At 48.1% G+C, this 27,536-nt stretch overlaps 1 protein-coding gene across 9 annotated transcripts in view; it reads left to right on the forward strand.

The window, feature by feature from the left end:
* LOC111145172 (sushi, nidogen and EGF like domains 1) overlaps window positions 1-27,536 on the forward strand; it is an 82,094-nt gene that overhangs the window by 31,235 nt on the left and 23,323 nt on the right. For all 9 annotated transcript variants that reach the window (XR_002640458.1, XM_022499903.1, XM_022499928.1 and 6 more), the window contains 16 exons: window positions 903-1,028; window positions 1,307-1,420; window positions 3,251-3,364; window positions 3,455-3,568; window positions 10,760-10,885; window positions 11,140-11,244; window positions 11,504-11,617; window positions 12,189-12,305; window positions 13,389-13,505; window positions 13,676-13,792; window positions 13,978-14,091; window positions 14,362-14,535; window positions 23,884-23,997; window positions 24,350-24,463; window positions 25,456-25,569; window positions 26,051-26,347. Coding sequence is in view for 8 of the 9 variants with exons in the window: in XM_022499903.1 (XP_022355611.1) it covers window positions 903-1,028; window positions 1,307-1,420; window positions 3,251-3,364; window positions 3,455-3,568; window positions 10,760-10,885; window positions 11,140-11,244; window positions 11,504-11,617; window positions 12,189-12,305; window positions 13,389-13,505; window positions 13,676-13,792; window positions 13,978-14,091; window positions 14,362-14,535; window positions 23,884-23,997; window positions 24,350-24,463; window positions 25,456-25,569; window positions 26,051-26,347 (2,091 nt within the window). In the remaining variant the exon portion in view is untranslated. The remainder of the gene's footprint in view (window positions 1-902; window positions 1,029-1,306; window positions 1,421-3,250; window positions 3,365-3,454; window positions 3,569-10,759; window positions 10,886-11,139; window positions 11,245-11,503; window positions 11,618-12,188; window positions 12,306-13,388; window positions 13,506-13,675; window positions 13,793-13,977; window positions 14,092-14,361; window positions 14,536-23,883; window positions 23,998-24,349; window positions 24,464-25,455; window positions 25,570-26,050; window positions 26,348-27,536) is intronic.

Below are 27,536 nucleotides of genomic sequence, written 5' to 3' on the forward strand. Positions count from 1 at the left end.
CTTCTCCAGAGGGGGAGGGCCCCCTGAGCTGGGCTCTGAGGGTGGCTGGTCCTGAAGGGCCCAGGCACGGGGTTAGGTGGGCCCCAGGAACTGCTGGAGGCCCTCCCTGACCAGGAGGCTGTGAAACGAGAAACCCTGCCTTCCAGAGCTCTGAGGGCGGCCCTCTTGTTTCCATGGGAAGATCTGGAGGGGCAGCTGGGCCTACGTTTAGGCAACAGTTGGCGGCAGTGCTGAGATCAGATTGCATCCCCCCCTTGGAGGGTCTGAGGGCCCCTGACCCACCTCTGGCTCCCACGGGGGTCCCTCCTCTTCCACGTCTATGGATGTTCTTCCCATGAGGCACACTCCCATCTTCCTGTGTTGCTGGGCACCCTTGGGTCTTTGTCTTCTTAGTTCCTCAGAAAAATCTAGAAGTTGATGGATTAAAGTCATAAGAAGGTGCTATGGAGGGGAGACTGGGGGGCTCAGTTGGTCCAGCGTCTGCCTTCAGCTCAGGTCATGATCTCAGGGTCCAGGGACTGAGATCCACATCAGGCTCCCTGCCCCATGGGGAGCCTGTTTCTCCCTCTGTCTGCAGCTCCTCCTGCTTGTGCTGCTCTCGCTCTCTCTGACAAATAAACAAATAAAAACTTTAAAAAAAAAGAAAGAAAAGAAAAAAGAAGAAGAAGATGGTGCTGTGGCCATGATGGGTGCAGGGGAAGCCAACGTCCCAGCTTGGGCTTCCAGGTGTCAGCGGGACATGTGGGCAGGCAGTAGACAGCAGGCGCACTGGGCATCCTGGGAAGAACTGGGAAGTTAACTGCGGATGCTGGGCTGCCAGCAGACCACACAGCCATTCCTCCGAGATGGGCCCTTTGGGTCCGGGGAGGGAAGGGACGGCTTGTTCCTTCCTGTTTCCACAGCCTCCGTGTGCCTGGCCCTGCGCCCGTGCCTTAACGGTGGCAAGTGCATCGACGACTGTGTCACGGGCAACCCCTCCTATACCTGCTCTTGCCTCTCAGGCTTCACGGGGAGGCGGTGTCACCTGGGTGAGTTTAAACTGCCAGCACACCAGTGGCCTCAGGGCCAAAGGTCCAGGGTCTCTGTCTCCATGGTGTGGGTGCTGTGGGGTGGGAGGATGGGGTAGCGAGGGGGTGGTGGGAGTACATAAACGCTGTGGCTCCCTGATGGTGAGCATGTGGGCTGGGGGTGCATCTGCCCCTTTGAAGCCAACCCCCCCCCCCGGAAGTGAGGCCCAGAATGGGTCTGGGCAGATCCTCCCCAACCTGGCTTCCTCCACTGAGGCCCCAGCTGCCCCGTTTTTCAGATGTGAACGAATGTGCTTCCCATCCGTGTCAAAATGGCGGGACCTGCACACATGGTGTGAACAGCTTCAGCTGCCAGTGCCCGGCCAGCTTCGGGGGACCCACCTGTGAGACACGTAAGAGGAGCATGCCCAGGTCCTCTGGCCCCACTGGTGGAAGAATGACCAGAATGGTCCTGCCTGACCTGGGGTGGGGGTTGGTCAGCCTCATGGGAGCCCTGAGTCAGCATCAACAGAGGGCATGGCAGTGGGCCCACTGGGGACAGAGCCCAGACTCTAGAGGAAAGCCCCATCTCATGGGTACGGCAGGAACACTGACCATGGCACTCATGCCTCCTGGGCCCTGGTGTTCAGACCAGGGATGGCACCTTGGAACAGGCCAGTGTCCAGTTCCAGCTTGGCCACGGGGCCTGCCCAACAGCCACCCAGGTACAATTGGAGTCATCACTGCCCCTCAGCTCTGGACTGGCTTGCTGGCTGTTTCTCTCCAGCCCCTGGGGTCTCACAGCCTTGACATGGGTTGGGGTCCTTCTTGAGACCTCCCTTGCTTCCAGACTGCAGCTGCACCCCACTCTGCCACCCCCTTCTGAGTGGGGCTCTTTTGAAGCAATGCCGGCAGATCCAGCCTCCACTTCCTGCCCTTCACCCAGCCCTCTCTGGGGCCCCCACATCCTGGCTCTTTGCCCACCTGGTAAAGGAAGATGGAACCCCCACTGCTGCCCCTAGTCTCACTGTGGGAAGCTGCTAGGGGAGCCCAAAAAAGAGAGTCCCTTAAAATCAAAGCACCATGTCCTCTAATCCCCACTGAGCTGGACCCACAGCCATTCCCCTAAATATACTTACTGATGTGTAACCATTATTTAGGAACACGTATAACACATGGTTAAATCAAGTGTGTACAAATAACAATTGTACAAGAATGTCTCAATCTAGAAGAACTGTTTCTAAGAGTGACTTAGAGCCACAAGAAATGTTTTAAAGTCTGGGACCCCAGTGTATATATACATGTCTGGGCCCAGCAAGGCCCCTAGGAGGGCCCGGGGCTATAGCCAGTAGCCCTGTGCCTTGGCCTCCTCGCGGCCACTGTGATGACAGCAACAGGTCCCAGGTCCCCATGGAGGCTCACTGGTCTCAGGACCCACCTGCGCCCCCAGAGCACACAATAGCAGGGACATGTGTGCTGTTCACCTGGAGCCCCTCCTCCCCACAGGCGTCCAGCACTGCTCTTTGGTGGGGTCAGGACCCAGGAGACAGGAGTCACCTAGCGCTGTGGCCACCAAAGCACCTCCACACGTCCCCTATCCTCCCTCCCACTGGCCCCCACAAGTCTAGGAGGGCCTCATGCTCTAACGATTGCCTTGGCTCCTATACTGAGTTGTTTGGGGCATGCACTGTCATCAGGACATGTGACATAGCTGAGGGAAGGCAGTGTCCCTCCCACTCCCCTCCCCCCCGGCTCAGCTGCCAGGAGCCACCAGGGAGCCTGAGGGGCCGGCATGCTGGGTGAAGGTGGCCAGAGGCGAGCTCCACCTCGGTGGGTTCCCACCTGATGGGGGCTGAGTGCCTTTGTACCAGACCATGCAACACATCACCTGCCTGCCCATAACCCATCACCTCAGAGCCATTTAGGCCCCTCCTGCACATCTGCACGTGCACCACCTTCAAGACCCTGTCACAGGCTGTGTCACTCTGCCCCACCCAGAGGAACCCCGCTCTGTGCTGGCAGCTGAGAACACTCAGCCCTGTGTCCCCAACCAGCATGCACACAGCCTCCTACCACGGGGGATGGGCTGAAACAGACCCCGTGTGGCCAGTTGCTGGGCTGCTGAGTGGGGACTATCCAGCCAGGCCCCCCCAACAGCCTGATGCCCTCCAGAATGGGGTTCAGCAGGAATCCTCAGGGGCCCAGCCGGAGGTCCGATGCCTTCCACCGCTCTGTCCTTGCAGCACTGTCTCCATGTGACACCAGAGAATGTAAGAACGGTGGCCGGTGCCAGGCGGAGGAGGGCTCAGCGGTGTGCCTATGCCTGCCTGGCTACACGGGTGTGACCTGTGAGACGGGTGAGGGGCCAGCCCTGGGGGGGCGGGAGAGGCTAATGCCCAGGAGTCAAAGGCTGGCTTGAGCCAAGATCCCGCCTCCGCTGCCCCCAGATGTGGATGAGTGTGCCTCCAGCCCGTGCCTCAACGGGGGCTCGTGTGTCAACCTCGTGGGGAACTTCACCTGCCTGTGCACAGAGCCCTTCGAGGGACCTCGCTGTGAGACAGGTAACAGCCCGTGCCTGCAGCCCCCAGAACAGTAGTCCCTTGCAGCCACCTGGCCCCTTTCCCTCACTGTCCAGCTCAGCCTCACCTCTGTCCTGGGGGGTACTTTCCCCAGCCCTGCCTGTACCAGTCTGTCCCCTGAGCTTCCATGCTGATCCCAACTCTGCCACCATGGGTGGTGCAGGGCTGGGTGTGCCTCCTGTCCCCTCTAGTCCCCTCCAGTCCTGGTAGCCATCTATGAGATGCAGGGCAAGATGGCCACCCTCTCATGGCCTTTCTTCCTGCTCAGGAGAGTCTTAGCTTATTAACATCCTTTTTTCCTACTCCAGACCCCTCACCATGCAAGGGAATAAGCCATAGTAGTTGGCAAGAAAACTGGCCTTTATTACATGTGATGAAATCTGCTAGTTGCTACTTCATGTTGTTTTAAATGCTGGTTATGACTTGGTAGATCAGTTAAGAGGCCAACTCGATTTTACAACCCACAGAATAAATTCAGGTTAGCATCTGACATCGCCCTGACCACCAAAGGCCTTACTCGGCCACTGTGCCAGCAAAGCAAAGGTCACAGCATGGGCAGCTGCTCCCCCTGGGAGAAGCTCATGAGAAGCTTGTCAGATTTAGTTTGAGCCTAAAAACTTAAGAAGGAAATTAAATTTTACCCATAAGTAAGATATAGATGGATGCTATGCCCTCCATCAGCCTTTGGTCAGAGGGCCACACACAGGACAGCCCGTGTCCTGAGGAGAGGGTGAGGCTCTGCCATGCAGAGGGGGAGGAGGGGAGCGCAGCAACTTTACCTGTTTGGTTGCTTAAAATCACTGTGATGGGTCACAGTTCACCTTGCCCAGATTGTTATCTAAATATCTAATATCTGTGTATTTAACTAAGATCGTGTTAGAAAACAGATCAGTGATTTCAAAAGATTTGCAAAAAAACCACCTGTTGCAGAGAAACAATGATACAAAGAAAAGCAACCAATACGAAACAACAGAACTGACACTTTCACCCTTAGTAAAAGCTTATTAGTCCCATTACAAGGTGGCAGTCTGGTCATTCTACCCAGATTCAACAGGAAGGTGGACAAAAATTAGAGATAATTGAAAAAAAAAAAAAAAAGAGTACCCATTCTTCTGCTTCTGGCCAAGAAAGATTGACTGCTCTGAGAATTTCCCTCACCATCAAAACTAGAAAAGCAGTTAAAATATATATGAAATGACTGTTTTCTGCCATAGGACCACAGGCATCACAGGGTTGCTACCCCTGTGAGGAGGGACTGAAAGGAAGGGCACCCTATATTCTGCCCGTGGGAATTTCCAGGCCACTGTGCAGCAAGCAGATCCAGGCTCTAGCAGTTTCTCTGAGTCTCTGGGTCATGGAGACAGAGATTCTAGTTTGGTAGCTGCAATTGGTGGGGAGAATTCCAGAAAGGATGGAGTTACTCAGAGGGACTGGGGAGAGTACAAGAAGAATTTGCAGAGGGACCCCTTGCCTCTTCACTCAGCATGGGGGTGGGGGGGTATGACTCACTTCTCTACAGCCAGAGTGCATACAGAGCTCCTCACACCCATGGCCAAGGTGGAGAGAGTCTTTACTGGGGTATTATCTTGCTGGTATGGAAAAATAAACACTAGAATAAAGACTAATCTGACCTGTCCTAGCAAATATTAAAGGAAAATTTGAAAGGTTCAAAACAATCCCAAGTAATTGAACCATATGCCAGAATCAAATCCTATACTCTTTAAAGGAATATAACAGAATCCAGGACCTCCAAATACCCAACCAAAAATTATCAAGCATACTAAGAATCAAGAATATATGAACCACAGCCAGGAGAAAAGCAGATCAATAGAAACAGATGGCAGAGATGATGATGAAATTATCTGCCCAGATATGCGTGTTTAATCGTCCACTGTGAACATGCTCCATGTGCTCAAGACCATTGAGGAAAAAAGACACAGTGAGAAGTAGAAGATAGAAGAAAACAAGCTTCTAGGAGATCAAACAAACAAACAAACATAAAATATCAACTTAAAAAATATACTGGCTATATTAACAACAGGTTAGATATTGCAGAAGGGAAGATCAGTGAATGTGAAGAAAGAAACAGCCCAACAAGCAGCACAGGAAGGAGAGACTATACCCAGGACCATATTCTCAGCAACCTGTGGGGTTGCTTGGCAGTCTGGTGTATGTATGGGTAGAGTCCCAGAAGGAGGGAGGAGACCAGAGGAGCACAGAAAATGAATGAAGAAGTAAGAGCCAAATTTGTTCTAAATTTGATGAAAATTAAAACCCACACATCCAAGAAAAGCATGAAGAAAATCACATGAAGCACCTCATAGTCAAATTGCTGAAAACCAAGAACAAAGAGAACACCTGAAAAGCAGCCAGAGGAAAAAGACAAGACACAGTACATACAGAGAAGTAAGAATCTAACAGATTTCTCATCAGAAACAACACAAGCCCAGAGACAGTGTGCTGTCAACCTAGTAGTCTATACACAGGAAAAATCATCTTTCAAAAATTAAGGTGAAATTAAGATATTTTTCAGATAGCAGAAACAGATAATTATTCATCACCAGCATATCTTATTTATAAGAAACATTAAAGGAAATTACTTAGACTGAAGAAAAATGGCACAAGAAAATCCAGATCTACACAAATAAATGAAGAGCTCTAGAAACAGTAAATGCCTGGGTAAACGCACAGGCGCACCTCATTTTATTGCCCTTCACTGACACTGTGTTCTGTACAAATTAAAGCTTTGTGGCAACCCTGCACCAAGCGAGCCCAACAGGTTCATTCTTCCAATAGCATTCATTCACTGTGTCTCTGTGTCTTATCTGCAATATTTCAAAATTTTAAATTATGGTGATATTTGTTATGGTGATCTGTGGTCAGTGATTATGACTCACTAAGACTCAGGTGTTGGTTATCATTTTTTAACAAAGTATTTTTTAATTAAGGTGTGTACATTTTCTTAGACATGATGCTATTACACACTTAATAGACTGCAGTGTAGTGTTAACATAACTTTTATAGGCACTGGAAAACCAGAAAATTTATTTGACTTGCTTTATTGCCATATCCGCTTTATTATAGTGGTCTGGAACTGAACTCACCACATCTCCAAGGTATGCCTGTAAAATACTTTTCTTCTTACTTTTTAATCTCTTTAAAGACAATTTTAACACAAAAAATAACAATATGTTATGGGTTTATAACATTTATAGAAATAAAATGTATGACCTCAATAGCTTAAATAAGCAGAGTACATGAGCTTTTTCTGTGAAGAACCAGATATTAGTATTTTTGGCTTTATGTGCCATGTGGTCACAGATACTCAACTCTACCAGTGCAATGGAAAAGCAGCCAGCCATAGACATACATAAATGAATGGACATGGCTGTTTCCCAATGAAGCTTTTTTTTTTTTTTTTAATGGATGGCAGGCCAGATTTGGTCTGCAAGCCATAGTTTATCAATGTCTGGCATAAAGGATAGAAAGGGAAAGATGGAAATAATTTAGTAATAGCCTTGCATTATATATGAAGTGGTGTAATACTGTTTGAAGGTAGACTACAATAAGTTAAAGATATACATTATAAACTCAGAGGAAAAAGAAAAAATAATAATAATAGTTACAGCCAACAAACCAGTATTGGAAATAAAATGGAATCCTAAAAACACTTTATCCAATAATAATATTATTATTATTCCATTTAATTCCATTAAATTCCATTCCATTTAATCCAATTCCATTTAATCCAATTCCATTTAATTCCATTAAAAACTGAACTTCAACTTCAAGACTCAAAAGGAATAAAGAATAATTGGGACAAATGAGAGCCAAGAGCAAGATGGTAGGTTTAATCATATTGATAGTTACGTTAATTGGTTAAACACACCAATGAAAAGGCAGACATTGTAAAATTGAACTGAAAAGCAAAATGCAACTATATACTATCTACAAGAAACCGGCTATAAATATAAAAAGACACAGATAATTTGAAAATAATTTGAAAATTGGAATGGGTTTCTGGTTTGGGATAAGATGGAGTAAGCACATTCTACCTTGTGTCTCCCACTGAATGCAGCCAGAAACCCTGGACAGAATGCATGGAGTAGCTATCTGAGGACTCTGAAAAATAAATAGTAGCAGGTGGATTGGGGAAGAGGACCAAGCTTCGAAGCACCACAGAACCAGTGGTGAGTTCACGATTTTTTCCCTCTGGTGTCCACCCCCGCCTGGACTCAAAGCAGCTCCCAGACCAGAAAAGTGAGCATCAGATGGATGGAAAGAGCTCCAAGAGCAGCCACTCATTGGGCATGAGAAGCAGGACCAACAATAGCAGCAAAGGGGGGGGATTCCCTCGGGGGCCCAAACTGACAGGAGGAAACTTTCTCTCCAACTGGAAGTCCTACAGCTCCGCAAGACTGGGCAACTTCCATCATTTTCTTTTTCTCTATCCACCCACCACTTGGCTAAGACATGAGTGCACTCACAGGAAGAAAGTAGTAGTGTGGGGCAATAAAAGCCCTAGCTCTCTTGCCAAAGGACAAAAAGGGCAGCTCTAGAGCACTGGAAACTATGGGGAGGTTGCAGAGAGGGGGGATCTCAGGCTGCAACCCTACAGTCATCTATGAACTCTTGAATTCCCTACATTGGGCATTGTAATCTGATCCAAAATATTAAAAACATTTTACATTTACAATAGCTTCCCCCAAACTGAAAGACTTTGGTATAAATCTAATAAAACATGTATGGGACTTGTATGCTGATCTGAATAAATGAAAGGACATCCATGTTCATGGATTGGAAGACTCAACATAGTAAATATGTCAGGTCTCCCCAAACTGATAGATAGACTTAACAGAATTCCAATCAAAGTCTCAGCAGAGTTTTCTGTAGCTTTGAATACGCTGGTTCTAAAATTTATATGGAAAGGCAAAGGAATTAGGATAACCAACACAATTTTGAAAAAGAATACATTTTGAGGCATCATACTACTTAGTGTTAAGACTTACTATAAAGCAACAGTGATCAAGATCCTGTGGTATTGGCAAAGGGACTAACACATACATCCATGGAACAGAAGAGAGGATTCAGAAGTAGACCCGTACAAGTATAGCCAAGGTGTTTTTAAAGGCATGGAAGCAATTCAGTGGGGAAAGGATGATCTTTTCAACAAATGGTATTGGAACAATTAGACACTCTTCTAGAAACTGAACTTCAACTTCAACCTCACACCTTGTACAAGATTAGGTCAGAATGAATCATGACCTGAATGAAAAACATAAAACCATAACATTCTTAGAAGAAAACACTGGAGAAAAATCTGTGTGACCTGCAGTTACATGAACAATGCCTAGATAAGGCATGGAGAGTACACTCCAGCAAAGAAAAACAGAAGTGGGCCTCATCAGAGTGACACAGGCTGCTCTATGAAAGTCACAGTCAAGAGAACAAGAAGACAGGCTGCGTGCTTCGAGAGGTGCTCAAAGCACTCAGTCTGACAAAGGGCTGGCATCTGGAACAGATGAGTTCTGAGACAGAACAGAGAGTTCTGAAAGAACTCTCCACGCTCAACTGTGAGAAACCAACCAAAACATGGACAAAAGATCTAAACAAGACATCTAACCAAAAAGGGTATCTGGAAGGCAAAGGAGCAGATGAATAAATGCAGTCATTTGTCATTATCATTAGTCATTGGTGAGTTGCAAATTAAAGCCACAATGAGATACCACCACAAACCTATCAGAATAGCTAAAATAAAAAGTGCTGACTGGTGAGGACACAGAACTGTGGGAACTCTCACGTATTTTTGGTGGTGATGCCAAATGTTTAGCCACCGTGAAAACAACTTGGCAGCTTTTCATAAAGTTAAACATACACTTATAATATGATCCAGCAATCTCATTCCTAGCTATTAACCCTAAAGAAATGACAACTTACATTCACACAAAATACACAAATGTTTATAGCATGTCTATTTACAACCACCAAAACCTGTGAACCCAAATGTCCTTTGCTGTTCGTGGGATACATGATTGCTGATCACGCAACTGAGACAGATCTTGGAGGCCTTATGCTGAGTGAAAGAAGCCAGCCTCAAAAGATTACATACTGTTCATGAGTAATCTTCCACTTCTGGTATTCTTAAAGCAACAAAGCTGTGGTGATGAACAGATCAGTAGTTGCTCAGGCTTCAGGAGGGGAGGAAGTCTATAACCCTGAAGATAGAACAAGGATGTATTTGGGGTAATGGAATGTTCTGTGTCCCGATTGTGGTAGGGGCAACACAAATCTATACATGTGTTAAAATTCATAGAAGTGTACATCGACCAAAAGTCAATTTTGCCATAAACTATTTAAAAAGATAAATTCTGAACCACATGAAGAAATCGAGCACCCAAACAATCAGTGACAAACACTGATCAAGACAAGTTGGGAGTGGTTATATTCATAGCAAACAAATTAAACTCTAGGAAAACTCTAGGAAAAGGAATACTGCCAGGAAGAGGGGTCTTTTAAGACAAAGGTGTCAAGTCATCAAAAAGGCAGAGCAATTCTAATGTACTTGCACCTATGAACATACATCAAAATCATAGGGGAAGGGAAAACAAGGAAAAATTGACCAATCTGTAACTACAGGCAGTGGCTCCAACCTGCCGCTCTCAGTGATTCACAGGAATCAGCAGGGACCTCGAAGATGCAAACAGCACCATCAGGCCACCTGACCTAAGTGACATTTACGACACTCACATCCTTTCCCAGTGCTCATGGCGTGCTCACCATGACAGACCATCCTGTAGGACATAAAATAAAGCTCAATCAGTTGAAAAGGACTGTGTTCTCTGATTACAGTAGTTAAACTAGAAATCAACAAAAACTGTATCTGGCAAATTCCAACCATGTTATGCTTGATTAGAAGCATTTGGAGCCCCCTGGTCTCAGCTGCGCCCTTTGGTGCACACCGTGGGCTCTCCATACTCTTGCTTCGCCTTCTGCTCCACAGAGGGGGCTCAGATGGTAAGAGGCAACTAGAAACCAGTTTCCAGAAAGTGGGCCTTGGGCTTAAATCCCACTTGCACTGAGAACTGAGTGCTGTGGGCCTGGACGAGGGGGCCCTTGGCCCCATTACCCCCATGCTCTCTGTGCAGCCTCTGGTGACCTCTGTCTTTCTTGCAGGAAACCACCCAGTGCCGGATCCCTGCTTTTCGGCCCCTTGCCAGAATGGGGGCACCTGTGTGGATGCAGATGAGGGCCATGTGTGCGAATGCCCCCAGGGCTACACCGGCCCCAACTGCAGGGAGAGTGAGTGGGCTGGGGCTGCCAGGGCTACAGTCCAGGACAGGGTCCTCCTGTGGGTAGTACACACAGGAAGGCAGACAGGGGTGTGTTCAAACACCCACAAGTGGGTGGGGGAAAGAAAGAGTGTGTGTGCATGTGTGTCTGCACAGCAGTGTTCATGGGAAAGTAGCTACAGGAGCCGGGCAGGGTCAGGAGCAAGAGAGGGCCCCAGGCCTCCAGCACCCCCACATTGGAGGCTCCCCCTCGGTCTACAACAGGAACCCCTGACCACTGTGAGTGCCGTAATGGTGGCAGATGCCTAGGGGCCAACACCACCTTCTGCCAGTGCCCCCCAGGCTTCTTTGGGCTCCTCTGTGAATTTGGTAAGTGCCCAGGGCTGCAGCGGGGCACACTTCCTGCCCTGCCCCTGAAAATCCCCCAAACCAGAGTATAGCTGGTGTCTTGGGTCTGGGCCCAAACTATCGATCCAGACCCTTAACTAGTGGTCCCATGATCCCCCACTCCCAACCCAGGAGGGGGCCCACCCACCAGTGCCTGAACTAGGCCATCCTGGTGGGGCCACCTGATCCTTCTCAAAGAGAAGTCCCTGGGAAAATGAATGGGCCTCTTCTTTCCCTGCAGAAGTCACAGCCACTCCCTGCAACATGAACACGCAGTGTCCCGACGGGGGCTACTGCATGGAGTATGGTGGGAGCTACCTCTGCGTCTGCCACACGGACCACAACGTCAGCCACTGTGAGTGGGAGGTACAGGCACAGGCCTGCCTAGAAACCAGGGAGGGGGTGGTAGCAGGAAAAAGTGGGGGCAGAGCAGGCAGAGGCCAGGGCTTCTCTACTGGCCCACAAGTAGCCCCATGGATGGGTGCGCCTTTCCTGGTGTCGCCCTCTCTAAAACGGGCCTGGCTGTCTAACCCCTCAGCTGTGGGAAGCTCACAGCTGGAAAAGCACCTCTGGACACCTACAAGCTCTCCCTAAGTCCCTAGCTTAGCTATTAAACTACTTCACGCCTATCTGATTCAGTATGTAACTAAATACCACTGTGTTTGAGTGTACAAATAACTAATGGTTTGCATACTGGATAATGAAGACGATGGAGGTGCTGGCACGAAAACATCTGTGTGCCATAGCTCAATCCTAGCTCATAGGAGAGGTAGGGAGAATTCTGGAAAAATTGAGAATAAAAGAATTTCCAGGGAAGGGCCTTAGAGCCTGGTGTAAAGAATTAAGACCCTTCCCCGAAAAGAGTATATTTTAAGTGCCCTTGGTTCCAGCTGGGATGGCAGGGTGACCACCCTCTGCCCCTGCAGCACTGCCATCACCCTGCGACTCAGACCCCTGCTTCAACGGAGGTTCCTGTGATGCCCACGAGGACTCCTACACTTGCGAGTGCCCCCGAGGGTTCCACGGCAGGCACTGTGAGAAAGGTGGGCGGTGGGGGAGGGCAAGGGGGGGCAGGGGGGGGGCTGGGGTGGCAGGGTTAGGAGGGCAGGGCAGGGCAGAGAGGGCTCCACCCACTCTCAGTTGCTGTTCAAGTGGGTCATGTGTTGCCCAGCTTCTGTGTGTTGGTCCTGCACAGCTGCCCCTGCCCCAGGTGCTGCTTGTTCAGTTAGTGGTTCTGCTCTGTGGCCCCCTGGTCACTACTTGGTTTTCCTCAGAGCCCAGGCTCATGCCTGCCTCATGGAGCTCAGCACCTGGACCACACACACCTCTCTGGGCCTCTTGCTGCCCTCGCTTGTCCCAAGAACAGAGGCCTCAGTGGCTTTACCTGGAAGTATCTTCTGCTCTCATGGTGGCCCTGAGGGCAGGTCCCTGTCACCCCTCAGCTTCAGCCACGCCTGCAGGAGGAGGAGGGTGTTTCCAAAGAGAAGACTTCCTTGTCTTGGTTCTCTGCACATGTGGCCGAGGACCTTCATCTTCAACAAAGGCATCCAAAGCAGGACATGGGGTGGTGGCAGCTTTTGGGGGAGTGGCTGGAACTTGGGCATGCAGCCTGTGAGGCCCTGCAGGGTGTGGGATGGTGGGGAGAGAAGGGCTGAGGACGGCAGGCAGGCCCCCTTCCTGCTGCAAGTCGCTCCCAAGAATGTCGAAGAAGCTGAGGGGCTAAATTCCTCTGTGGGCCTCTGAAGGCACCATTCCTCGGGGTGGAGGGCAGACCTTTAAATACGCAGATGTCTACAGCACAGGCACTACATGTGAGCCCCTCAGGGCCGTGGGAGTGTGTTAGGACCCAGAGAAAATACACTGGTGCCACTAGAGGTGCCGAAAACAAAAATTAGACTGCGGTGGATCCTAGTCCTATGAGCTGCAGCTGTGTTCCCTGCCATGCAGGCCAGTTCTCCACCAGGAAGGGGCCACGGGTCACCAGGGCCCGGGACAGAGAAGAGAAGATGGGTGGGCCCATGGGGCCTACAGGTTGAGAAGACATGAGTAGGGTGTCATGGGTGCTGCATGGCCGGGAGCTGGCCCTGTTCACCCTCTTCTGTCTCTCCCCATCCTTGTCCACACAGCCCGACCACGCCTGTGCAGCTCTGGGCCCTGCCGGAACGGGGGCACGTGCAGGGAGGCAGGCAGCGAGTACCACTGCAGCTGCCCCTACCGCTTCACCGGGAGGCACTGCGAGATCGGTGCGGCTCCATGCCAGCTGGAGTCAGCCTGGATGGGGGAAGCCAAGTCCTGCCCCAGCCACCATGCGTCTGCTTGTCAGGAGCACCCCCTGGAATGTTGGAGATTGGGGGAGGGGCTCTGGGTATGGATGCATGACACCTGACTCCCATGGGGGCCTTTTTTTTTCCAGGGAAGCCGGACTCCTGTGCCTCAGGCCCCTGTCACAATGGCGGCACCTGCTTCCACTACATTGGCAAATACAAGTGTGACTGTCCCCCAGGCTTCTCTGGGCGGCACTGTGAGATAGGTAAGGTGGGCAGAAGCCAGCAGGCTAGACCAGATGGGGGCAGCACAGACAGGGCACCTGGGGGCTGCAGCTGCTCCCAGTGGGCAGGGGTGGCCCTGCTTTGGAGGAGTGGGAGGCAGAGCTCCCATGAAGCCTAGAGGTCTTTGGGGAGGACACAGCGATGATGACACCCTCTGTCCTTGCAGCCCCCTCCCCCTGCTTCCGGAGCCCCTGCATGAATGGGGGTACCTGTGAGGACCTGGGCACAGATTTCTCCTGCCGCTGTCGAGCAGGGTACATGGGACGCCGATGCCAGGCGGGTGAGAGGGCTGGGGGTTGGGGCAGAAGGCATGGGATTTCTTCCTAATCCCAGAAGAGCAGAGCAGGGCCAGACGGAGCTGAGAGGAGGGAGGGGAAAGGAGAAAACCATGGGCAGCCACTCCTGGAAGTCAAGGCACTTTCACCTGGGAGGGCTGTGCAGGGAACAGGGGTTCTAGGCCCAGTGGCCTGGTAGAGCAGAGGGCAAAGCAAAGGGAGGGGCCTCAGGCAGGTGCCCCACAGTGCAGGACAAGGCTTCTGTGTCCCTGCAGAGGTCGACTGCGGCACCCCAGCAGAGGTGAAACATGCCACACTGCGCTTCAATGGCACTCGGCTGGGATCCGTGGCCCTGTACAAGTGTGACCAAGGCTACAGCCTGAGCTCCCCCAACTACGTCCGAGTCTGCCAGCCACAGGGAGTCTGGAGCGAACCTCCACAGTGCCACGGTGATCTGCAGGCCTTCTGGGGCAGGGTGGGCGGGCACGCGGGCAGAGCCAGTGGGGTCCATACCCTCCTAATGGGGCCACTCAGGAGCACAGGAACCACAGTTCTGACCCTGGCCCTCCCCCACCTTCCTGCAAAGTGAGGCCATGACCCTATGGGGAGGGTGGTGAGGACTAGTGCCAGCTCCACTCTGGACTGTTCACTTAGGTCTTCCCTGTTCTTAGAGCAGGGCATCCAACCCATATGCCCACCCTGCAGATGAAGCAGCTGAGGCTGAGGTAGCCCAAAGGCAGAGTCCTCAAGAGGCAGATTAGGATTCAGGGCCTCTTACCCCGGCACCACCCAGACCCATGGAAGCAAATGTTGCATTTGAACAAAGCCCCCCAGGACCCCCAGAGCTATTTGAGGAGTGCTGCATTAGAGAGCTTCACCTCGGGCTCCCACAGTGTGCCGGGGTACATGGCCTGGAGGCAGGGCACCCCCATGCCCCTGCAGACACAGGGTCACTAACACAACTGCAGGTGTGCTGCATTAAGCCTAAGCATCCCTAACTCTGTTCATCAGAAAACCTGTGTGATGTTAACACATCTTTCACCAAACAAGGATTTTTAAACAAAGTAGCTCAGGGACTACCTAAGACTGCTCTGTCCCAATGCCCTGCAGAGCCCAAGCTGTGCAGCCCTACACAGGTGAGGAATTCTGGAAGACAAATGGGGCTGCCTAGTCCCGAGGGTCTTTCCTGTCCTCCTATCTATCCAAGCCCAGCCCTCTCCAAAGACAGTAACAATAAAATCCAAACAACATATACTACTGGGAGTGGAAGTTTAGAAGGTGGACAAGCATATATATAAGCATGATAGATACACGGAAGGAAACATGGCACTAGTCGTAAGAAGCAGGGTCGATAAATCATTTTTAACAAAAGAGAGTGGAAAAGAGGACTGAGAAACTATAATAGTTGAAATAACAGACACAATTTATAAATGGATACAGATGAAGGCTAAGTTAATGAGCTAAAAGACCAGTTTGAGGACTCTTCCCACAGAGAAGCAGGGAGGTCTGTGAGAATGAGATGTAGGCACTGTGGAGGACAGAAGTGTCAACACTGAGATAACAGGAGTCCAAGAAAAAGAAAAATAAAAACACAATGAAATGTTGGAGCCACTATGGAGCTCAGTTCCCAGAATAACAAATGAACCACCACAGGCTGAAAGGGCCCCAGAACATCAAACAGGAGAAAAGAGGAACATTAGCACATTATAGCAAAATTTAAGAATATCAGAGACAATCAGAAAAAATTCTTAAACTATCTAGAGAAAAAAAGAACAAGAGTCTTCAAAAGAACGATAATCCAATTGGCACCAGACTTCTCAACAGTGCCATCAGATATAAGATAATGAAATGGTAGACTTTAAATACTGAGGAGATCCATTCAGTGAGCATAGAGACAGTCACAAAACACCATCACTCTCACTGTAATTTCAAGGAACCAGAGAACCTGTAAAATGATATCATTTAACCTATCAGATATGCATATCAGTATGCAAAGAAGTACAGATGAGCCCTTCCTAGGTGAGAAAGACTGGGGACTGCTATCAGCCTAGGAGCAAATCCAGTGTGGACAGAGCACTTTGAGGAGCTGGGGAAATCCAACTAATCCTTCAATGATTATGTGAGCAAGCATGATGGGTTGGAATCAGGAGTCACATAGATACAGAGCAAGTGCTCAGCACCCACCAATTCTCCTCCACAGGATTTTTATTAAGTGCATGGGAAGACAGTGGCTGGTCTGGAAAGCAGAGAAATTTCATACCCTCATAAGGCTGAGATTCCCAGGTCCACCCCGGAGGGAGAGGTCTGTTCCAACCTTCAGGCATCTAAAATCAATCATGAATTGGCATTAACGAGCCCTGTGCACCAGGTCCAGGCCAGCTCACCTCTGGGATAACATCAGAGATCAGCTACTCAGGCTAATTTTCCGACTCAGAGCAGAGCATGGAGATCCTAGGGATAGGTATTTTCTACTTTGGTCTCTCTGTTCTTGTGTATAGTATGTCTAAGAAGCAAGAAATTATGACATATAACCTCAAGAAGAAACAGTCAATAGAAACAGACCTGCAGATGAACCACATGTTTGAATTAGCAGACAAGGACTTTAAAATAACCATTATCAATATGTTAAAGAGAAGCAAAATGAATGAGAGAATAGAAAATTTGAGCAGAGGAAAGAAAACTTTCAAAAACACAATAAAAAAATACATCTAAAATGAAGTGTAAATTGGATAGGCTTACCAATAGAATGGATACTACAGAAGAAAAAGTCACAGAACTCAAGGGCAGGTCAACAAATTATCCAAACCAAAGACTGGAAAGAAGAAATGAATTAGGAATTACTTATAAATAATTTTTTTTAAAAAGGGAGCACACAAAATCTGTGGTAAATATCAAACAAACAAGCACATAACTGGAGTCCCAGAGAGAGGGCAGAATAGGCAAAAGAAATATTTGAAGAGATAGTGACTGAGTATTTTCTAAAAATGAGGAAATAAATCAACCCACAAATTCAAGAAGCTCAGCAAATACCAAGCAAGGTAAATGTGGAAGTAAATAAACTTAAGACCTAAAAATTTTTATTCAAACTATTACTCAAAAATAATACCCTCTTGCAAACACAGCTTCAAGACTTACCCAAAAAAGGTCTTTTTTTTTTTTTTGAGATAGTATTCAAATAGTAAGATAAACCTAGAACATTCTGTAAGGAGTAAGAGAAGGGAAGATTATCAAATATTATAGGAAAGTTTTTCACTCTCTAACAGGAGAGAGGAAAAAAGCAGAAAAAGGGCAGAATTAAGATTATGATAGAAAAAAATGCAGACAAACATGAATGAGCTAAATTCTCCAGATAAAAGACCATTGCCAGATTTATTACAAAACAAAACAAGCTAGGGACACCTGGGTGGCTCATTTGGTTAAGCATCCGACTCTTGGTTTTGGCTCAGTTTGTGATCTCAGGGTCGTAAGACTGAGCCCCACATCAGGCTCAGTGTTCAGCATAGAGTCTGCATAAGATTTTCTCTTTAGCTCTTCCTCTGCCCCCTCTCCTCTCTCTCTAAAATAAATAAATAAGTATAAAAGAAAAAAAAAAAGCTATACACTCTTAGATCATAAATCATACTCTTAAATCATAAACTTAAAAACTTAAAAAGACAAAGTAAAATATGGAAAAAAAATATCAGGTGAATACAGATCAAAATAAAGCAGGTTTAGCTATACTAATATCAGCCAAAATATACTCTCTTAAAATGTAAAGCATCATTAAGGATGAGAAGGTCTCTTTCAATGATAATTGGTTCCAAATCACCAAGAAGATCATTGCAAACATTCAAGCATCTCATACAATAGTGTCAATATATATAAAACAAAAATTAATAGACTGCAGGAAGAAACTGACAATTTACCATAATACTATGAGATTTTGAACCACCTCTCTCAATTCAGGTTAAGAAGCCCCCTCCCCAAAAAAAATCAGCAAAAAGAAGATTCAAATAATACAACTAACAATTTGAACTAATTCATTCTCTGAACACACAGAAAAAATTGAGTTACTAATGACAAGAAGATAAATTTTAAATCTCTATGTTTAGATATTTTTAAAGATACTTTGAAATGGCTTATAAATCAAAGAAGAAATACGGACAGTAAGAAAATTTAAAATGAGTATTAATGACCATTTTCTATGTAAAAACTTGTCTGATGCAGCAAAACCTGTGCTTTGTGGGAACTTTAAGTACATAGTTAGAAAAGTTCAGAAATTAGTGAGCTAAATGTTGGGGTTTAGAAGTTAAGAAAAGAACAACAAATTATACCAAAAAAGTAGGAAGAAAAAGGCAATACAAGTAAGAGGCATAATTAATGAAATGTCAAATCCAAAGTATAAAGAAGAGATCACCAAAATTAGTTCTTTGAAAAGCTTATGAAAATGGACAAACTTATATCAACTGATCAGCAAAAACAGATAGCACAAATAAAAATCCTTATAAATGAAAAAGATGACATAGCCACAGATATAGCAGAGATTAAGAAGATGAGAATACTATCAACTAGTCTATACAAGTAGATTTGAAACCTTAGGAGAAATGGACATAATATTCACAGAAAAATATAACTTACCAAAAATGACTCAAGGATATTTAGAAAGCCTACATAATCCTATAAATGTCTAAAGGATTTGAAGCAGAAGCATTTTCCCACAAAGAAATTCCAAGACCAATGTTATAGGTAACTTCTACCAAATTGCAGAGAAACAGATCATTGCAGCATTATGCAGGACCTTCCAGAGAAAGAATAATAAAAATAATAGAAATGTAGATAGAATATAATAGAAATGTAGTAGAAAATAAAGAATATGTGCCAATCTATTCTGCGAGGCCAGTACAAACTTGATACCAATACCAGATATGGACAGCTGGAGAAAGTAAAATGATGGATCTGTTAAACATATGAACATTGATGCAGAAATTCAACAGTCTATAAAGACTATATATTCCATTATCAAGCTGGATTGTTGCAAGATTAGTTTGATATCAGGAAAACCTGCTATATTAACCAACTGGAGGAGAAAAAGCATATAAATATCTCAATACATGCATAACAAGCATTTGACAAAATTTATACCCATTCATGAAATAAACTCTTACCAAATAAGGAATAAAAAAGTACTTACCAGATAAAAATCACATCACACATACACACCTCTAATAACATGTCGTATAAAATATATAGGACTTATTGGAGGAAAAACTTAAAAGAGAGACGTAGCAGAGCCTGCATAACCCCCGAAGTGTGTATCATCCCACAGAGCGGTGTGCTTAGGCTGGGCATAACCAGACTCGTCACACTATGTGTGGCCAAGCACTAACTTTACACATGTATAGAGATAGAATACAGGTTACATCAAGAGAGCTGTGGAACAATGAGTCTCCTGATCCTTGATAGAGGTAGGATCTGGAATTCAAAACCTGTGCTTCTGTTGATCTGACTCAGTCATGCTGAGCTACCAACAGGAAAATGGAAATTAGCTTCTGAGGTACTTTTACTGTGCCTCTACTCAAACCTCAAATGAACATTATCCTAAATAGAAAGACATTCCTCTTAATACTGGGGACAACGAGAGGAACCTGGGTGGCTCAGTTAGGTAAGTGTCCGGCTCTTGATTTCAGATCAGGTCATGATCTCAGGGTTGTGAGATGAAACCCTGTGTCAGGCTCCATACTGGAGCATGGAGATTGCTCAAGATTCACTCTCTCTCACTCTCCCCCTACACCCCCACCTCTCTCTCTCCATCTCTTAAAAAAAAAAAAAAAATGGAGACAAGGATGCCTACTGTCACTAAGCCTCATCAGTATTATATTGGAAGTGTAGCCAATGCAATAAAGTAAGAAAAAGATATTAAAATCATGAAAATATGAAGGTAGGGAGTAAGAATGTCAGTATCTGTTGTCTTTAATCTATAAGCAAGCCTTAATCTATAAGCAGTATGGTTGCCTTAATCTATAAGCAACTTACTGAAAATGATAGAAAATGTAGTATGTTTAGTGGATATAGGTTATTATAATAAAATTGCATTTTAATATATCAACTACAATTAGAAAATGTAATTATAAAAGACATATTCAGAGAAAATCAATGAAACCAAAAGCTGGTTCCTTGAAAAGTTCAATAAAATTGATAAACCTCCAGTTATACTGATCAAGAAATAAAAAAGAAAAATTAGCAATATCAGAATGAAAGAGAAGATGTCACTAAGGATCCTGCAATCATTTAAAGGACAAGGAAGAGATACTGTGAACAAGTTGAGGCCAATATATCTGACAACTTAAAGAAAAGGAATAAATACCTTAAAAGTCACAAATTACCAGAAATGACAGAACAATAAATAGAACATATGAATAGCCCTATATCATTAAAGAATTTTAATATGTAATTAAAAACCTTTCTGCAAAGAAAATGGCAGGACTGGATTGCCTCACTGATGAATTCTATCAAACACTGAAGAAAAAAATACTAACCCCACACAAGCTTCTTCAGAGAATAAAGGAAGAAGAGCTCTTGATTCATTGTGTGAGATCAGTATTGTCTTGATACTAAAACAAGACAGAGATGTTATAAAATAAAATAAAATTAGGAGTGCCTGGGTGGCTCAGTGTGTTAAGCATCCAACTCCTGATCTCAGCTCAGGTCTTGATCTCAGGGTCGTGAGTTCAAGCTCTGCACTGCACTCCACAAAAAGAAAGAAAAATGAAATTACAAACTAATATTCCTCATGAACATGGACATAAAAATCCTAACAAAATATTACTAAATCAAACACATTGTTACATAAAAAGGATAATATATCATGACCCAGTGGGGTTTATCTTAAGAGTACAGGTTGGTTTAACACTTGAAAATCAGTAAGTGTAATTCACTATATTAGGATATGAAGGAGAAAACCATATAATCGTTTCAATAGATGCAGAAAAATCATTTGAAAATATTCAACTACTTCTTAAAACTATTAATAAACTAAGAGTAGATAGAAGGGACTGTCTGTAACCTGATGAAGGGTATCAATGAAACAGCAGTAGGTAACAAAGTACTTCACTGTGAGAGGGATACTGCTGTGATAAGTAACAAGGCAGTGTGTCCATTTCACTGATTCCTTCCAGCATTGTCCTGGAGGTCCCCGACAGGGCCACAGACAAGAAAAGGAAATAAAAGTCACATCTACTGGAAGAAAGATGACATGGTCGTGCACATGGGAAATCCAAAGAAATTCTACCAAAAAAGCTATGGAATAAATAAGCAAATTCAAGTGAGTCACAGGAGAGGGGCAATATACAAAACCTTAATATTTTCTAGCAGTGAACACTTGAAAAATAAGATAAAATGAACAATGTTATATATAATAGCACCAAATATGATGTTTATGTATGTGACATGAATTACAGACATAGTATAAAAGCTAAAACTATAAACTTCTATAAAAGCATATGAGAAAATCTTCACAACAGCTGGAATAAAATGGTTATGCATTTAGAAAAATATCACATTGTTCCCTACTCTTCACCACACACAAGAATTCATTCCAGATTAATTAAGGACTTACATGTTTTTCTAAAACTACAAAATTTTACGTGGTATCTTTTTGGCCTTGGGATAAGGAAAGATTTCTTAAGCCACAAAAAATGCACTAACTATAAAAGAAAAAAATACACAAACTTGACTATATAAGAAGTTATATATATATACATATATATGTATACACACACACACACACACACACACACACACACCCACACATACATACATATGAGACTGGTTTGAAAAATATATAAAGAACTCTATGAATCAATAAGAAAAGAAAACCCAGTAGGAAAATCAGCAAAACACTGAGGAGGCCTTTCATGGAAGAGGAGATAATAAAGCCAACAAAAAATAGCCAAGAGAAGTATTAGTAATCAGTGAAATGCAAATCAAAAGCACAGGGAGGTGCATTCAGTTGACAAAACTGCAGAAGTCTAGAAAGCCATCTACTGGTGGTAATGTGGATCAACAGGATTGCTTATAAATTGCTGGAGGAAGCGTAAATTGTCAGAAACACTTTGAAAAGGGCTTGGTAATCTGCCTATCAATTTGACCATGCATAGAAACTGTGTCCCAGAGATTCCACTTCTAGGTTTAAATCTAAGAAAATGGGCACATCTATACCAGGAGCTATGAAAGGAAATAAAAGCATTTTTTTTAAATAATAACAGAAAGTCTAAAACAAACCCAAATGCCAGCAATCGAGAATGGACAGAGTACAAGAGACTCCCACTGTGGATGCTATTATTGTTGTGTTCACACAGAGAACCCCCCACCCCACCGACAGCATGGAGATAGCTCATTAATACCATTTTCAGTGAGAGGAGAATACATTTATCACTATGTCCTTTTAACAAAATTCATAAATAGCAAAAACAAAACATACATTGTTTAGGTAATTCATGAAATTTAAAATACTAAAGAGGCAAAGATATCATAAGCCCCAAAATCCGCATCACAAGGGACGTGGAAGTGCATGTGACCTGATGAGATAGTAAGCACTCTAGCTCCTGGGTGTTTTACTTACTACCATTTATTTCGTTACATTTTAAGCATTAAAATTCAACTTTTCTAAATTGAACACTTGGAATTCCAGAGCCTAATTCCCAGTTTAAAATGCAAAACAAGCCTGTGGCAAATATCCTAAAGTGAAGGCCTTGTCCCCAGAGGTACTGGGCTCATATGTGGTAGCGACATGTGAACTGGCAAGATTGGGCCTGGCCACCTGCCAGCCACAGAGTAAAGTCCTGCACGCTCTATGAGAGCCCTCGAGGTCATGATGAGCATCCCCCTGGGGGCCCACTGCCCAACCCTTCCTCTCCAGGGTCTTTTGGGCCTCTCCAGGCGCTGAGGGGTGCTGGACAATTGTGTCCGGCTCCTCAGAACAAAGCTAACTTACATCCATCATATTTGGCTTCAAACCACTGCCTCCAGTCAAAACACCGCTTTATTCTTGGTGTCTCTCCTGGTGCCTGTACACCGGGGATCCCCTCTCAGAAGCTGATGAGTGTGGATCCCATGCCTGCATAGGGGCTCCTGCTTCACAGGACAGGAAGGAGGCCCTTTGTGGTCCGGTAAGACGGCAGGGCGCTACTCCACCCGCCCTCCCCCGGACTGCCTGGCCCAGCACAGCCTGCTCTCTGACTCCTACTTCTCTTTACAAACATCTCAGCCTCCACCTCCCCAGGGAGACTGACAGCCCAGCTGAGGAAGCTGACCTTGACCTCCTCTTGCCTTTTGCAGCCTCTGCCCCAAGGCTAGAGGAGGTGGGCTGGAGAGAGTCACACCCTGACTCCTGGCCCTGTGCTCCAATCCAGCAGAGGGAGAGGAGGCCTGTGGGGTACACTGGTGGATGAGCCTGTACCCTGCACACCTGTGTAGGGCTCTAAGCCCTGAGACAGAGACCCTGCTCCAGGGAGAGCCAGGCCTAGAATGTGCCCAGGCCCCTGAGAAGCCTGGACAGTGAAATGCGGGAGTGACCTGGGGGTAGGGCCTTTGTCAGGTGGACAGTGGAGAGGGTGGGCATCAGGCTAAGGCCTCAGAGCACACATGAAATCCTGGTGGCTGTGGAGGCCCCTGGAGGTCCACATAAAGCCCACGCAGGGCCATGCAGCCCTGTGTACAGCCGTGTGAGGCCTATGTCCCACCTCTCTGGAGTCTGTGTAGGACTTTGCAGCCTCCTATCCTGTCTCTGCAGAGACAAACAAGTGCCCCTGTCTCTGCAGAGACAGATGAGTGCCAAGCACAGCCCTGCAGAAATGGAGGCTCCTGCAGGGACCTCCCAGGGGCCTTTGTCTGCCAGTGCCCTGCAGGCTTCACTGGAGTCCACTGCGAGACAGGTAGGCACTGTGCTTGGGTGGGTCCCCTGAGTGGCTGGGCCCTCACCCACATTCGTGATGCCCTGGATGCCCTGGACAAACCTGTTTTCAACAAGCGTAGACCCTGGGCCAATCAGTGAGCAGAGGGAAATGGCTGGGCCCCTGGCCCAGCTAGACAGGCCCCCCAGGGGGAGGGACCCCAGGAAGGGAGCTCCAAGGCTAAGGGGGATTTCCCCAGCAAACCACCCCCCCCACACCCGGCATCTCTCCTTGGCATCTCTCCTCGATCCCCCTTCCCTTCTTCCCGCTATCCTCTCCTCCCTCCCCCAGACACCCCCTGGCGGCTCTGGCCAACTCTCTGGGTGTTCTCCAGAGGTGGATGGCTGCCACTCCAGCCCCTGCCAGCATGGAGGCCGGTGTGAGAACGGTGGCGGGGCCTACCTGTGCGTCTGCCCAGAGGGCTTCTTCGGCTACCACTGTGAGACAGGTAGGGAGGCAGAGGCCAAGCCCCAGCTCCTCCAGAGGCCCCTTACTCAGGCCTCTGCTGGGTCCCCTGATGCTAGCTACCCACCTCTTGCACTTGCCCCTCCAATGGCCCCACTTCACCCCAAGAGACAAGGCTGGCTCCATGGCCAGCCTGGGTGGGCGGAACTCGCTGCAGCCCCAGCGTCCCAGTGCCCACCTCTCCTTACACCTGGGAATTCTCTGCCCATTTTCCTTCTTTATAGGACTTGCAACTCTCTGCAACTGTCTCTTCAATTTGCTGGTCTCAGCTCTCCTCCTAGGACGGGTGTGTAGTGTCCCAGGGGCAGGTCCTGTTCTAGCCCTGACGCTGGGCTTGGCTGGCAGCACTGCGCTGTGTGGCTGTGTGGGCTGTGCGAGGCTGCTGGGCTGGTGAAGTTTCTGCTGGGGGTGAGGTCTTAGGCCCAGGGACTGTGGTGCTGGTAGCCCCAGCATAAGCACAATGGGGGCCATTTGTGGCCAAGGAGTCTCACTGTACAAGCTTGGGGTGGGTAAATGCGCACCTGGAACACGGTTAGTGGCCATGACAGTGATAAGGGGGCTCCCGCGGCTTCACTGGGAACCTGCGGGTCCTGGCCCTGGCCTGGGGAGCTCAGGTCCCCTCGATGCCCACAGCCCCAGTGCAGAGGGAGACTGCCCTGGCTGCCAGCTGCTCCCCAGAAGAGGCCAGCCCTCTGCTCATCCCACCCTGAGTCACCACCTACCAGGCTACCTTGGCTTGGGAGTAGTGGTGGGATGATGTGCCCAGCCTCCCGGTGAGACCTCTGGCAAGCCCTGCATTTCCCCTCAGAGAGCAGCCCCTCCCTCACCTCTTCAGATCGCTTCCTATGATGGTTCCAGCCACATCTACCCCACAAACACACCCACACAGGAAGGACCTGTTGCCCCTAACAGCAAGGGTCCCGCTGGGGGAGCAGGTAAGGCCCCAGTGTTCACTGCTCCTTTCCTCTTCCCCAGTGAGTGACCCCTGCTTCTCCAGCCCTTGTGGGGGCCGCGGCTACTGCTTGGCCAGCAATGGGTCCCACAGCTGCACCTGCAAAGTGGGCTACACGGGCAAGGATTGTGCCAAAGGTGAGGTGGCAAATGTGCCAGCGCAGTGGGTGGACCTCCCTCCTCCCTCAGAGGGCACAGACCCCTCAGGGGACAGGTCAAAGTTCTGAGCACCCCCAGGGCAAAGTGTCTAGGCAGTCGCTTAGTGGGCTCTGCCCAAGCAGCAGGAAGGGGTATAGAACTGCCCAGGAGCCATAAATACAGTCACAGGTACACACACATCTGAGACACACACACACACACACACACACACACCCTGCCATGGAGGGCAAAGGCAGTCACCTGCGCACACATTCATGAGGCCCTCCAGGAGGCACTGGCCAGAGACCAGGTGAAATGGCCCATTGTGGCAACAGGAGCGGGCTCCCCACCAGCAGTTGCCCACCTCCACCCCGGGGGGGACAGGCCCGAGAGCCACCAGGTGAGACGCCTGGCTGGCAGCCAGGGTTTCTGTGGCTGACAGCTGACCACCCCTCCCTTGTTCTTGACGGAAACCCTGAAGAGCTCTTCCCACCAACGGCCCTCAAGGTGGAGCAAGTGGAAGAGAGTGGGGTCTCCATCTCCTGGCGTCCACCTGAAGGTCAGGCCGCCAGGCAGATGCTCGATGGCTACGCAGTTACCTACACATCCTCAGACGGTGCCTACCGCCGCACAGACTTTGTGGACCGGAGCCGCTCCTCGCACCAGCTGCGCGCCCTTGCAGCCGGCAGAGCCTACAACATCTCTGTGTTCTCGGTCAAGCGCAATGCCAACAACAAGAATGACATCAGCAGGCCAGTGCTGCTGCTGACCCGCACACGTGAGTGCCCACATGGATGTGCCTGGGGCCACCAGGAGAGGCACACTGGCCAAGGCTCCAGAGCACCGTGGCTTAGGAGTGAGGCCATGGGAGAAGTTGGGGGGCTCCCCAAGAAGGCACCTGCCAGGGGCCAGCCCATGCTGGGGGGTGCCAAAGGGACAAGCAAGGCGCCCAGGAGGTCACCCCAACATGCTGAGGGGGGAGACAGCAACTCTGAGGGGGTGGGGACAGAGCATATTGGTGGCAGTTCTAGAGAAGGGGGCTGCCAGGGCGGATGCCTCTCTGGGTACAGCTGCACAGGAGGGGGAAGCATAGTCTAGGGAGGCCTTGGGGGCCTTACCTGGCTCATCTGCTTCTGGGATCTACGGGGAGGGCCTGGTCCTCCACAGGGAGCAACCCATGGTAGGTGGAGGCCAGATAGGCGTGGGAGACTGTGGAAGGGGGTGCTGGAGGCTGGAGGAAAGACCATGAATGGGGCAGTGGTCCCCTGGGCAGCATGGAGGGTCCATGAGGGCAGCTGGTAGGGGTTCAGAGCATAGCCAGCACACAGAGGCTCTGCTCCCACCACACCAGGTACTAGCACAGGTCAAAGCAGGCAGGCAGGGCCATCCCCAAGAGCACTGTGAAGCCAGACAGCCAGGACCCACCAGTGGGGACTCATGCCAGCAAAGGAGGGAGGCCAGGTTGCTCAGAGGCATGGACAGAAACCTCATGGAAGGAGGAAGGTGCCCGGGTATCACCTGCCAGCCCGAGCCAGACACTGACCCTGAGGACATTGAGGGCCAAGCAAGGGATGAGATGAGAGACTCAGGAGAGGTGTGTGATGGGAAGGCCAGCTAAGAGGCACTGAGAATGCACCTAGGCCAGCAGGAGGACCAGAGTGAGCTTGTGGGGCAGAGTGGGCTCAGCCTGAGCTTGGCTTTAGGAAGAAATGGCATCCCTATCCCTCCACCATCAGAGTGAGAGTGGGGTCTCCCCAGGAGACCAGGGTGGGCAGGAGGGATGCTGCCCACCGGACTGAGTACTGCGCCGCCAGGAAACAAGGGCTCCCGTCCTGGCTCCTGTGGTCTACTCAGACCCTTCCCCATAGTAGCCCAAGATTTCCCCAGCTTCTATCCTCGGTAGGCTGCAGCATCGCCCAAATATTCACTGTCAGTGCAACCAGAACAGCCAGGGGAAAGAAAAAGGA

The sequence above is a fragment of the Enhydra lutris genome, unplaced genomic scaffold (assembly GCF_002288905.1).
Source record: "Enhydra lutris kenyoni isolate GAN:26980312 unplaced genomic scaffold, ASM228890v2 scaffoldscaffold1, whole genome shotgun sequence".
Taxonomy (NCBI): domain Eukaryota; kingdom Metazoa; phylum Chordata; class Mammalia; order Carnivora; family Mustelidae; genus Enhydra; species Enhydra lutris.